This window comes from Daucus carota, chromosome 4 (assembly GCF_001625215.2).
Source record: "Daucus carota subsp. sativus chromosome 4, DH1 v3.0, whole genome shotgun sequence".
In the NCBI taxonomy this organism is placed as follows: domain Eukaryota; kingdom Viridiplantae; phylum Streptophyta; class Magnoliopsida; order Apiales; family Apiaceae; genus Daucus; species Daucus carota.
The window spans coordinates 48,249,377-48,262,786 of record NC_030384.2 but is presented as its reverse complement, the minus strand read 5'-3'; the positions used below and the strand labels follow the sequence as shown (position 1 = coordinate 48,262,786).

Genomic DNA, 13,410 nt, shown 5'->3' with positions numbered 1-13,410 from the left:
CTTTCTCTCCTTTCTCTCTCCTACTTACAAGTTGAATATAATATTATAATAATAATAGGGAATAGAAATAGGGAATGTTGTTGGAGTTCCCATTCAATAAAATGTAGTAATCCCTTAAAAGATGAATATTTTATTATATATTTAGGGAACATGTTAAGACTCTGCCGGAAATGCTCTTAATGCGGCCGACTGGGTATTACAGATTTTTTTATCATCCCTGCTTTATTAGGATATTGTTGTTGAGGTAAAATATAAGATTCATACAGAGTCTTTCCCTGATACGTTAAGAACTGAGAATATTAGAGTTCACGTTTCATGGAGATCTTTATCCCAATATTCTCCTAATATAATATATGATCTCATGAATTGGAGTTCGATTCTCGCATGAACTAATTTTAAACAGGTAGCGAGAGATTAACTAAGAATACCTCTAGCATCAACAGATAGACGGGATACATGGATGTGGCTATTTGATACAAAAGGTGAGTTCACTGTTAAGAGTTGTTATAGGCAGCTGGTTGGAGAATGTAGTACTCCTGATGCAACATTTTGGAAAAAACTATGGCATTTGGAGTTACCTGGAAAGGTTCGATTCTTCGTATGGAGGACTTGCAGAAAGTGCTTACCTACGGCTATGGCGTTGTTTGAAAAACGAGTGGATATTGATAGGAGATGTTCTTGGTGTCGGGTGGAGCAGGAAGATGCGAAGCACGCCCTCTTTGATTGTTCTTTTGCACGCAATGTATGGACAGCAGCAGGCCTGGCAAACTGGGTTCAAACATTTCAAGGAGAGTCGATTATGGAGCACTTTAAAAGATTGTTTGCAACTGGCACGAAAGAACAATGTGCTTCATTGGCGCTGTTCTGTTGGAGCATATGGAACCGACGTAACCAGTGGGTGTGGAACCGAGTTGAGACATCTGTTTTTGGTACGACAAGTGCAGCAGTGAACTTATTGACGGACTGGAAGGCAGCTCAAATGGCATGCACCAGAGCCTCAGCAACAATAAACGGAAGTACAAGAAGATGGCAGGTTCCAATGCAGAGCTGGGTGAAAATAAATGTTGATGCGGCAATTTTTGGAGATACAAAAACTATCGGAGTTGGAGGCGTAATTCGGGATGAACACGGGAGTTTTCTAAGAGCAATGTGTAAACAAATGTCAGGAACATGGACTCCCAGGGAGGCAGAGGCTTTAAGTCTCAAGGAAGTATTATCATGGGCAAAAAGTTTCGGTTTTACACGTTGTGTTATTGAGACGGACTCCAAGCTATTGGCAGATGCATATAATGGTACTCCAGGAAGGTCTTATTTCCATTCTATCGTCAATGATTGTGTTGATTTAGTTAAGCACTTTGAGAGTGTGCTAGTGCGTTTTGTGCATAGGTCTGCGAATGAAGTCGCTCATTTGCTAGCAAGAGTGTCTCGTTCTATGTCAGGCTTACAGGAGTGGGAGGAGGTTGTTCCCAACTTCTTATCGGATGTAATCACTTTTGATTTGATTTAATGCAAGTACGGATTTTGTCAAAAAAAAAAAAAAAAAACTAAGATGAGTTTTAAGATCCGATTTATATATCAATCACATATTTGTTAGATTTATATAAATACAGTTTTCATATATCATTTCTTACTTAAAATTTTAAATATTAGTAAAACTCACATATTAATTATATACTACATGCTCATCAAATTTCTATATAAATAATTTTAAAATCTAGAAGCCCTAAATATATGATGTCACGGCATAAGTTTAATTGTTTATAAGCCGAACTTGCATGTTCACCTTGAATTTTGAATGTTTATAATTAGTACTAATGCATATATCTTTTTATAATTGAAAAAAAGGGGTTTCACAACCATGCTTACATAAATGTAATAATTTACGATTCCAGCTGGCCGTTACTCGCGATGATGTTATGATATATTCATAACCTACTTTGATGTGTACTGTTTGAAAATTTGTAATATAAAAGAGGAAAATATGGCACAACTAATAGTAATAATATGTTAGTCACTTGCAGAAAGCAGGCAAAGCATAAATCTTTAAAGCACAAATCTGGGATCAATGTCTCACACCTTATATCTATGCAATGCTGTCTTACATTAAGATCACCGGCCCCTTGTTATTTGATTTTCTTTGCTTCTTTTATCAGATTCTGTGGGGGCCATGATTACACTTGATCAAACTGTTTATTCAATTCTCTCTTCGATTTTATTTATTTTTTTAAACTAGAGAACTGAATTTTCTACGGAGCTAGCTTTTATGTTTGTAACATCTTGACCTTGAGACCACGAGAGTCAAGGCTCTGGACTACACAGTATGCTTGCATGATGCAAGTATGCAATACGCTTCTGTAAAAATTTATTTTCTATAATGTATAAAGTTAAGTAAACGTCTGGTTTCGTTCATGATTAATAATTCTTGTTAATAAAAATTATAATCTCAAACATATGTATTGATATTTGAATTAACAATTTTATGATATTAAATGAGAATCTCAATCTCAATTGAGTAAATAAATAAATGATTCTTTACCCTCTCTCCGATACTCATTCATCCCTATTCTCATTTTCATTTGACCCAACTCATTATCAATAGCTAAACAACCCCCTAAAGGATGTGGCTGTACTTCATGGACTTATTATCAACAGGAATTTGGTAAACTCGGAGGATTCAAAATCTAGAATGCATGTGTCGACCAGGCCCGGCCCAAAGGGAGGGCAACCAGGGCGACCGCCCAGGGCCCAAAAAATTTAGGGGCCCAAAAATTTTATAATTTATGTATTGTTATTAGTATATATCAGTCCTGTAAACCTATTCTATCCTAAGTGACTACGTCCTATTCTATCATAAGTGACTACGTCCGTACCTAAACTAATGGTACTATCAATCATGCACTAACAGATAAATGTCATCAAACATTTGTTTAATCTTCTTTTTTTACATCATGTACACTTTAAACTTGATTATTTTATAGTTATTTTCTTACGGAAGTTGACTAAAATTTGAGTTTACATTACTACAAGGTCATATTTTATCAAATTTAGTGAAGTAAAAAAAATTGGGTCCATTTTCTTCTTTCGCCCCTGGGCCCTCAAAAGATATGGAACAACCTGGTGTCGACTAAGAACATGGGCAGCTAAATTCTTAAATTTCTTGTAGAATGTTTCCATCCATGTCCGTGCAATATATAGAGAATATATCATAGGGGCCGTTTGGGTGAGTTTAAAATAAATGTTTATTGCTTAAAATAAATAAGTAGAGTAGAAGTTAGAAGCAAAATAAGACTTATAAGTGATTAAAGTGTTTGGGAAATAAGTAGAAACCCTGAAACAAAAGCTAGCATTCCTAACTTTTTTTAAGTGTTTCTTGACTTCTTATACAAACGATACGAAATAAGTGTTTCTAACTTATAAGTCGAGAAGTCCGGCTTAAAAGGGGGGCCAAACACCCACATAATACTATCCAAAGGTGAGACATGCATATGAAAAGCATAGTACTCCATGAGTGCATGTGTTAACGCGCGGAATTAGGCAAAGTCATACATATCGCGCTGGTATTCTGTTTTACATTATTTTCGATCCGTGGCTTCAGGTCCGGTTTAATTATTGGCCGGATCTCAATAAAGCGAAATTTATATCATCATCTTTTTTAAATATCTAACATTTAAATTTGTTTCACATTAAGATATTTTTTGTGTATCTTTCGAATTTATACTATTACTTGATTTATGAGAAAAATAGAAATTGTTTGAATTATTTATACTGAAAATTTACTAGTTTTTTAAAAGATATTTTAATATAAAACTTATTGATTTTGGAGTCTTCTAAAATTTAATGGATGGACCGACCTGCTTGCCTTACTCTGTATCACACTCAATCCTTGTTTCCGTATTATTATTACTAGCTTTTAACCCGTGCGAAGCCCGGGCGGGTATATATAATTCGTAATTTATTATTCGTTATTTAAATTATAATATTATTTTATTAGTATTTTAGTATTAATAAATTGAATTTTAATTAAATTATATTAACTAACTAATTATATTTTCTCACAAAAATTCGCTTCTATAATTTATTATCTATTTATAAATATTTTGTTGTTATTAATATGTAGATACCATATGTGTCCTGTAATGGATTAGATTTAAAAAGAGTTATACGAAGGATTTTTTAAAAAAAAGACATTCAAAATTGTATATTTATAACTTTATTTATAACATCATCATAATTTTTTTTTTGAAATATTATATGATGATGTATTATGATGAGTGTTTTTAGTATATGAAAATGATAAACAGTGTAAGAGTTATAGAGGTGCACATGTTATACAATTCTAGTTTCAGAGATAGAGTACCAAACAAAAAAACATAACTAAACCATGACCATACCAAAATTTTGTACGACTACAAATTATACCATGTTGGCTTATTATATTATAGTCCAAACAAAAAAACATAACTAAACCATGACCATACCAAAATTTTGTACGATTACAAATTATACTCATGTTGGCTTATTATATTAAATTTTGTACGACTACAAATTATACCCATGTTGGCTTATTATATTATAGTCCAAACAAAAAAAACATAACTAAACATGACCATACCAAAATTTTGTACGACTACAAATTATACCCATGTTGGCTTATTATATTATAGTATAGATAGATTGTTATTATTATTGTTATGATGACGATGACAAACAAATAATTTTGTTAACAAAAATCACTGATAAATATTCTGAAATTGGTATAAAACTCCAACAAAAAGCAGCAATACTAAAAGACTACTCCGTCTGCTCCATTATATAAATTATATAAGTTGTTTGATTTTATACACCTAATTTTAAGTGCTTTGACTATAAAGTAAATATTAATATATTTGTAATATTTTCTAATAAAAATATAGTCTCATATTTACTTTGTAAAACCTATATTTGATATTATTCTATCAATTATAATTTATTTAAGATGATTATTTCATATTTGCTTTTTAGACAAGTACAGTAGGAAGCTCTCTAGTAATTGATACTCCCTTCGTCCCATTGGATTGTTAACATCACTTTTTGGCACGCTTTTTAGGGCCTCAATAAAATATAGTTCCATGATGTTTTTTTTATAAAAAAAAATCTGAATAAAAGTTTGATGTCTAAACTTTTATTCAGAAAAAAAATAAATTTAAAAAATATTATATTGCTATATTTTATAAGAGCCTCAAAATGCGTGCAAATAGTGTACGTTAACAATCCCACGGGACTGAGGGAGTATTTGATTAGACGGCATCTATAATCTTTTTTTTTTTGTGATTAACATATATATTCAGCCGGTAATTCAAAACAAAAACATATAATTATAATTTATAATTCATTCTAACAGACAAATATTATATCAGATAATTCAGAAGATAATATTTTAATAATAGTCTTAATGCGGTATTTTAAATTTCTAAGGGATGTGGGCTTTTTCCGCCTCCTCCAAGCCGCTCCAACTTTATTTATTATAATCGGCCCATTTCGAATCCAATAAAGACGTGCCTCTGTCAACTGGGCTCTTCATATAAATGATGAATTAAGTGCGGTAAACAAAATTTTAAATCACACGTCAAAATTCCTGCTAATATTCAAGCATTCACGGGGATTATTTTTCACTGAGAAACTACATAGGTTAAACTCATCATAACTCATACTTAATGACTAATGGCTACATCCCTGGTTAATTACAGATGTCAGAACTTCAAACACTATTTTTTGGTTCCGATCCTCATGAGGGCAAGATACGCTATGAGCCTGTAACCAATAAGCATTATGCCCAATGCTACCACTGCAACAGCCTTGCCGTTGAGGCCTATGGTCTTTACATTTGGAAAATCTCGGACAAAACAGGTTTTGTCCTCTCCACAGGGGTAGGTATCTTTCGAATTGTATTGTGATATTAGTAAGAGCTTGTACGTGTAATTGCTAGTCGAAATGTACTTGATCCATGAAATGAAAGCTGGAACGTGCTGAACATAGTATCCACCAGCTAGAAGGAATGACAGCATTATAACTGACCCGAGGATCGTTGCTGATTTCTGATCCATCACCAGAGCTCCAATTGCCAGCCCGAGGCCCTGAGAAACCAGTACATTGTATAATAGTGAAAATAAGGTCAGGAAGAAATTTTTTGAGGTTCGCTTCAGGCCGGCCATCCAGTAAGTTATGATGATGAAAACAGTTGGGAGTACAAGCTCCATGGGGAGGTCGCCTACAACTCGGGACATGAAATACGATGAGAGTCTGTACATTCCTGAAGCCCTCTCTTTTTCAAGCATCATTCTTTCTTGTGGAAATGTAAAAATAGCTTGGAAAAGAGGATAAAAGCCCCAGAAGCCAGCATAAAAGAAAAGAAGCCCAGTCTGCAATTTACAGAAAAACAGGAGAAAAAAAATACTATGTTTATAAAGCAGATTCTATTCAAACTTAAAAACAGGTCGTCTAGTTATTATTCATAGAATTAAAACTCAGATCAGCTTATTTCATTTATAAGAATCAGAATGATATAATTTAGTCGTGTTAACTAAGAGGAACTCACTTAAACTTAGAAAACACAAAAGTTAAACTAGGTATTGTTCCTCCTTCCAATTCATAAAAATCATTATTTACGGTTCTGAGAATGAGGTAATCATGAGATTCAGGTGAACAAAAACCATAAAGTCAAATGTTTTCAAGTGAAAAATAGCTTACCTCATCTTGTATGTGAGTTATATCAGATTTCCACCAAAGCAATCCAGTGAGAAAAGATACAATAAGCACCTGCCCTATCTTAAGACCTGAAAATGAATCATGTTTTCTTTCTTTCAACCCTCTACTGAGCAACACGGTGAATTGCTGCCACCAACTTGTGCTCCACCTAGCAAACTTTTTATCATCGGGAACAATTTGCATGTGACCATCAGAAGATTGTTGCATTTCTGCTTTCACATTTTCAGCTTTATTACTCCTGAAAGCAGAAATTAAGGCCTGTTTCGTCGTACTCTGATCCTCCCCTGAATCTCCTGATACAATTCCTACACAGATATAAATCTTCATTTGAATTAAAAGCATCCAACTAGCAATCTCAGCTTTAATTAAGAAGAAAAATTCAGAACACCACTTGTAATAACTTCATACCATTTGCTAGATCTAACAAGAAATCCGAAGGGTTCATAGTAACTGATGGGGCATATCCAATGCTCGAGAAGTAATCCAGAGCTTCTTCTCCCTTACCGTAATACATAGTGTTGCCTTCAGATAGCAGCAACACTTTGTGAAACATGTAAAACAATCTGCTTGAAGGTTGGTGGATTGTCATCACCACAGTTCTTCCTCCATTCGCCAAATCCCATAATGTAGATACAATTCTTTGAGCTGTGGTCGAATCAAGACCTGACGTTGGCTCATCAAGAAAAAGTACACTTGGATTTATAAGCATTTCTTGTCCAATGCTGACCCTCTTACGTTCTCCCCCGGATACTCCTCTAAGTAGTGCATCTCCTATAATGCTGTTTTTGCACTTAGTTAACCCGAGCTGAGTAATAACAGCTTGTGCATGTGTTACCTTCTCCTCTTTGGTGATACTACCAGGCAACCGGAGAAGAGCAGTATAAACGAGTGTCTCAGTTACAGTTAGGTGTGGGTACATAACATCATCTTGTGTCACAAATCCAGTATTTCGTTTCATCGAATTTGAAAAAGGCTTGCCATTAAAGGTTATAGTCCCACTGAGTTTTCCGCCAAGTCGACCCCCCAATGCAGTTAAGAGAGTTGTTTTGCCACTGCCTGAAGGGCCTAGCATTGCCAGCATTTCACCCGGAAACACAGAGCCTGTGATTCCATTTAAGATAATTTTCTCCTCAGATTTTTGCTGCTTCTTGAAAATTCCTCCTAATTTCTGGATTTTAATCTTGTAGACAACATCCTTAAACTATACATAAATACAGGTACAATCAGATAATGATTCTTGCTACTGGCTTTTCATACAACAAATTACGAACAAGTGCAATGACAAGAAAGTAACTAATTAAATGCGGTCCAGAATTTCACAAGGCTTTAGTCGAAATCAGTTTATGAACCCTATTTCATATATACTCAGCCTGTTTTATAAATTACATATAGAATTACAGATGATTCTGAAATATTGGGGTTCTATACTTTCGAGAGCCTAGCCGCAAGTCTTGTCCTCTTAAAGCCTGTGCCGTGCCGCCCTGTAAAACTTACCGCAAAGCTATATATGCTAGAGTCATCAGTATCATTATAATGTCCACTTGAGTAGTAAGCAAGCATCACAATCATATAATTGCATTTATTCTTGAGGATTATGATAGGGTTTTATATATTCCCTACTCTTCATATAGTTAAATAAACTGTTATAATCCAAAAAAAATTATAAAAGAAAATCCAAGAAACCCTAGTTCTTGTTAGTGCCGAGCTTAAATTTATTCCACCATTACATTCCAGAACTTAAAAAAAAATCCCTGTGTAAATCAAGTAAGCATGCATATTGCATTGAAAAATAAATCATCTCAACCGATTATTAGTATCAATTATAAGAAATTAAAAAAAAAACACAAGATAAATAGTAAATATATCTGACCTTCAAAGTAACGGGAAGATTTCGATTGAAAAGCAAAGCGGAGGAGGATTCTTGTGTTTGTGATTCCACATCGGTCTTCTCCTCCATTGCAATATTGTGAATTAAATTATGAATTCGAGACTTGAAGCATATATTTTTTACTTCTATTCAACAAGATTGTGTAGAAGAAATAGATTTCTGATCGGAATATTAACTAGTGAAAATATATTAATTTTTCGTATATATAAATAATTTTGGGTAGAGGAGTGTCCAGCCTCTGCATGCCTCTGTATACGTGGTGGTGTAACAGTACCTGGTATTTCGTGTTACATTCAAGTGAATTTAATTATCGAATTAATGGCTTCACAGCTAGAGTCGTAGCTCGCGAGCTTAGCTATTTATAAATGTTAACAACATTTATACATCCTTGTGAAGAGGAAATAAAAAGAGTGTTGACCATGTGTCACTAAACATGAGGAGGTAACGCATGGAACAATGTGCAGGCAGTGTGTTTTTTATAGATTTGTATATTTGAAAATGAAAATTATAGAAGTGATTGGGGAAGGTCTCGTATATTTCATATTTCATTTTAAGATATATGTAGATATTTAAATCACATTAATAATAAATATTAGATATTTCCTTTTCTCAAATTTTTGAATTTTAATTTGACTAATAATATGGTTAAAAACAAAGCATGATATTCCAAAAAGTATGTTGGGAGGTGTTTATCAAATATTTATTCTACAGAACAAAACACATACTAGCCTTGCAATTAATTCATTAAACATGAATAGAAATGAAACCGAAGGATTTTTATGAAATTTATTCATTAACTCCCTCTTGAATCGAGAATATGACATTTAAAAAGGAATATAAACAAGAATTCAAAACGCCCGTTGAAAGAAATAATTATGGCATGTTTATTTTTATTTGAAAATAAACATTTATTTTATTAAAAAACTTAAACCGTATAAAATGATTGATGATCAAATAAAAATTAAACAGATTTCAGAATAATTTCAAAAAAAAAAAACAGATTTCAGAATAAATTTCCACTATAAAACATCACGCTAATATCGACACCCGTCACTATAAAATCTCATCGCTCCGCACATAGTTTTCAAATATGTTCAAGCTACCCCACTATTCTCTGATCTGATTAAACTCCACCGAATTTTATTTGGACTCATCTCGATTCTCGCCTTCTCGGGACCCAACGACTCTTTACATCGCGCAAGTTTATGTTTAATTAATTTTGTTAAAGTATAATAATGTCCCGGTCTTTTATTCAGAAAAAGAAAATTTGAAAAATAATATGTAGAGGTATGTTTTTTTTACACCTCAAATTACGTGTCAAAAGTCAAAGCGACTCTTATTATGGGACAGAGGGAGAGGGAGTATAACTATAATCATAGTATATGTTGGATGTCTAAATTTGATATGGGTGCGGATCGAACCAAGACTTTGGGATGACTGATGTATAGCTTTGACCATGAGCTACTCTTAAGTCATATAATGTCCTGATCTTAAACGCTCTCCATAACTCAAAATTTATCATATACATAATTTAATTTTCTTAATTGTTTGGAATTTTCGGACGATCGTATATTTTAATGAGAAATTCTATTTTAATTTGTTAAAATTTTGATTAAATATTAAATCGTCTATTTTTATTATATGACATTTTAACTTTTGACACAAATATTTAGGTGTTTCGACTGGCCGTTAAAATTATTGTTTTAAAATTTTATTTTTTTGAATAAAAATAGGTTATCAAAATTTTAGTTTTTAGACTACTCAAATAAATAAATTAACTCAAAAAAAATGAATTTCACTATTCAGTAAAATATCTAAAGTTGCATGCTAAAAGTCAACACATCAAACAATAAAAATAAAAATAAAAGGAGTATTAACCTATTGATAATATTTACTCAAAAAGAAAAACCTATTGATAATATATTCTTTTCGAGGTTTAACTTTTACAATATCCTACGTATATTGTAAATGGGGTAGTATATGTATAACCCATAAATATTTTTACCATATATCTGTTTATTTTTTCATAATACTAATATTTTCGAAATATTATTCGTTTCTCATGTTTTCCTATTTGTTTAGGGATAGAACTGGTTAGAATCAAAAAGAACGTTAATCTATATAGCATAATATTTTTAGATTTTGTAGGATTTCGTCACCCATGAGGCCCGGTCTCGTCTCCCTCGAGCTATGTTCACTTTCATTGCACCGTTAAACTAACCAAAAATTTGTCAAATGTTGAACAATACCTCCTCTGTTCTTTCGTATATATCTTTTCAATTTTTTTCCACAAGTTATATTAATGATGATTTAGACATTCAAAATACATGTATCGAAGTATATTTCCAGGTATCTAAAATCAAAGTAGAGTGCTGTATTTTCTTTCGCGGTGGTGTGAAATACTTGAATGGGTTGAAAAGTAGGCCGGCCTGGAAGTTTGAACGTTGTCACGTTCTAGAAAAGACCCGAGCGGCCCATCTTGACAGGGGATACCGGGTGTTAAATCGATTCTCAAGGCTTTGCATATACCCAAGCCCATTCCTGATTTCAACAAATCATGTTTGACTCTAATTAACCATAGGAGTTGGTGGCTTTGACTACCTCTCATTCTCAATCAAAATTACTCCCTCCGTCCCATTTTAACTGTTTTTGACTTTTTTACACGTATTTTAAGATGTTAAAAAAGTCACATCTAAACATAATAATTTTTTATAAAATTTATATCAAATAAAAGTTTAGAACCTAAACTTTTATTTGATATAAGAATTGAATTATTTTATTAAGTGTAGATATTGTTTTTTTACATCTCAATATATGTGCCAGAAAGTTAAACATCAGTTAAAATGGGACAGAGGGAGTACGATTTTCTATCGTCTGCATGACATCCGTTGACATTCGTTTTTTATTAAGATGATTTACTTTTTATTGATTTTCATTTTATTAATAATAATAATTTTTTTTGTGTGTAAAAAAATTCTTAACTAAAATCTACCACGTAAATAAAAAGTATTTATTATTCTGTGTTCAATACATCTTACGATTATTATTTTGAACGGTTTTATACATTCGTCAGGTGTTTGTAGGAAGCAGCATAACATTTGAGCGCAGGTCCACAAGTTTTTTAATAATTTGCGTCTACTCGAACATTTTAATTACGGTTATAATTTTAATTAAGAGTTCCGGCTGATAAATTTATTATAATTCAGATAAAATTTTTTGAAAAGAAAAATAATTTAATAATAAAAAGTGATATGACATCTACAAATATCATCAAAATTGAACAAACGCGTAATCATATCGACGTTGAATCCTTCCTTCTTCGATAGGCAGTCAAGCGATTTTTTAAGAAATATATACATGTTCTAATACTCTCAATATTATTTTGAGCAATCGACCATAAATATATCATCATACAAGCCTTTATCATTGAATCAATACTATGAAAATCCCGCATATCTGTAATCCCAAACATAATGAACACACAAAATTGAAACAAAAACTAAACTCTCATAGAAAGAGTGACCAAACAAACCCCAAATAAATTAGGAACTTGTTAAGAAAACAAGAGATTATCTATGGGTTAATAATCAGTTAGTCACCGAAGTGGGCTCAATATATCAAATTAATCACCGAATTCGAAACGGTTTCAAATTGGTCACTAAAGTCAATCATAGATATCTCTAAACATGAGTTTAAGGAATAAAAATATTATTTATAGAAGTTTACACATTATTCTTGAATGTCAACACAACTAAGAACAAGATTATGACTTCTAGTGTTTATGATAGTATATTTAAATTTTATCAGATTTATTTATTATTTATTATTTATTATAGATTATTTTCTTTGTTTTAATTCAAAATAAATAGTAAATAAACTTGATAAAATCTAAATATACTACCATAAATAGTAAGAGTCATTATCTACTATTTAGTTATGGTAACATTGAAGAATAATGTGTAAACCTTTGTAAATAATATTTTTAATCCGTGAACTCATATTCAGAGATACGTATAATTGACTTTAGCGACCAATTTGAGACTGTTTTGAGTTCGCTGACCAGCTTGATATATCCGGCCCACTTTGATTACCCACTTGATCATTAACCCGATCAAATAATAGTAATAAAAGAAGACAAGATTGAGCCTTTCCACCGGTGAAAGCCAATAGAAGCCCCTCGTATAAAAGAGACAGCGGCTATTTCAAGGTCAGAGAGAAATTTAGGATAGAACAAAATATTTCTTTAATTAAAATTATAATTAAATAAATTATGTATGGTTTTTAAACTTTAGTTAAGAACATTTTTTTTATTGGAGGTATTCTAAGATATCATGTAATTTTTATTTAATCTGTTCTAAGATTTCATGTATTTTACCTCCTTCAATACTAAATAGTACTCCAGTGCGTAGCATTTTTAGCATTTCCCGCTTCTTTTGGAAAAATAATTATATTCTGTTTAGAGTTAATTATACTTTGTAATCTTTAGATTTACTCCCTTTGTTTTTTTTATATGACGCTTTGACTTTTGGCACACACTTTTAAGTGCTTTGACCGGGTAGTTAAAAATATTATTTTTTGAATTTTCTTTTTCTGAATAAAAATTTTGATTATATATTATTATTCAGAAAAAGAAATTTAAAAAAATAATATTTTTAACTGCCCGGTCAAAGCACTTAAAAGTGTGTGCCAAAAGTCAAAGCGTCATATAAAAAAAAAGAGAGAGTACTTCAAACGCAATTTAGTACCTCAACTTTAAAATATGACAATATGTTCTCTAT

General features: G+C 32.0%; 1 protein-coding gene across 1 annotated transcript; it reads right to left on the bottom strand.

Moving 5' to 3' along the window:
* Nucleotides 1-5,744: 5,744 nt before the first annotated feature.
* LOC108217501 (ABC transporter G family member 9) lies at nt 5,745-8,701 on the bottom strand. The gene is made up of 4 exons (XM_064092222.1): nt 8,615-8,701; nt 7,153-7,945; nt 6,727-7,049; nt 5,745-6,398 (listed from the first exon to the last, which is right to left on the bottom strand). Exons 1-4 carry the CDS (start codon nt 8,699-8,701, stop codon nt 5,745-5,747), a joined length of 1,857 nt encoding a protein of 618 aa, XP_063948292.1.
* Between the last annotated feature and the right edge of the window lie 4,709 nt (nt 8,702-13,410).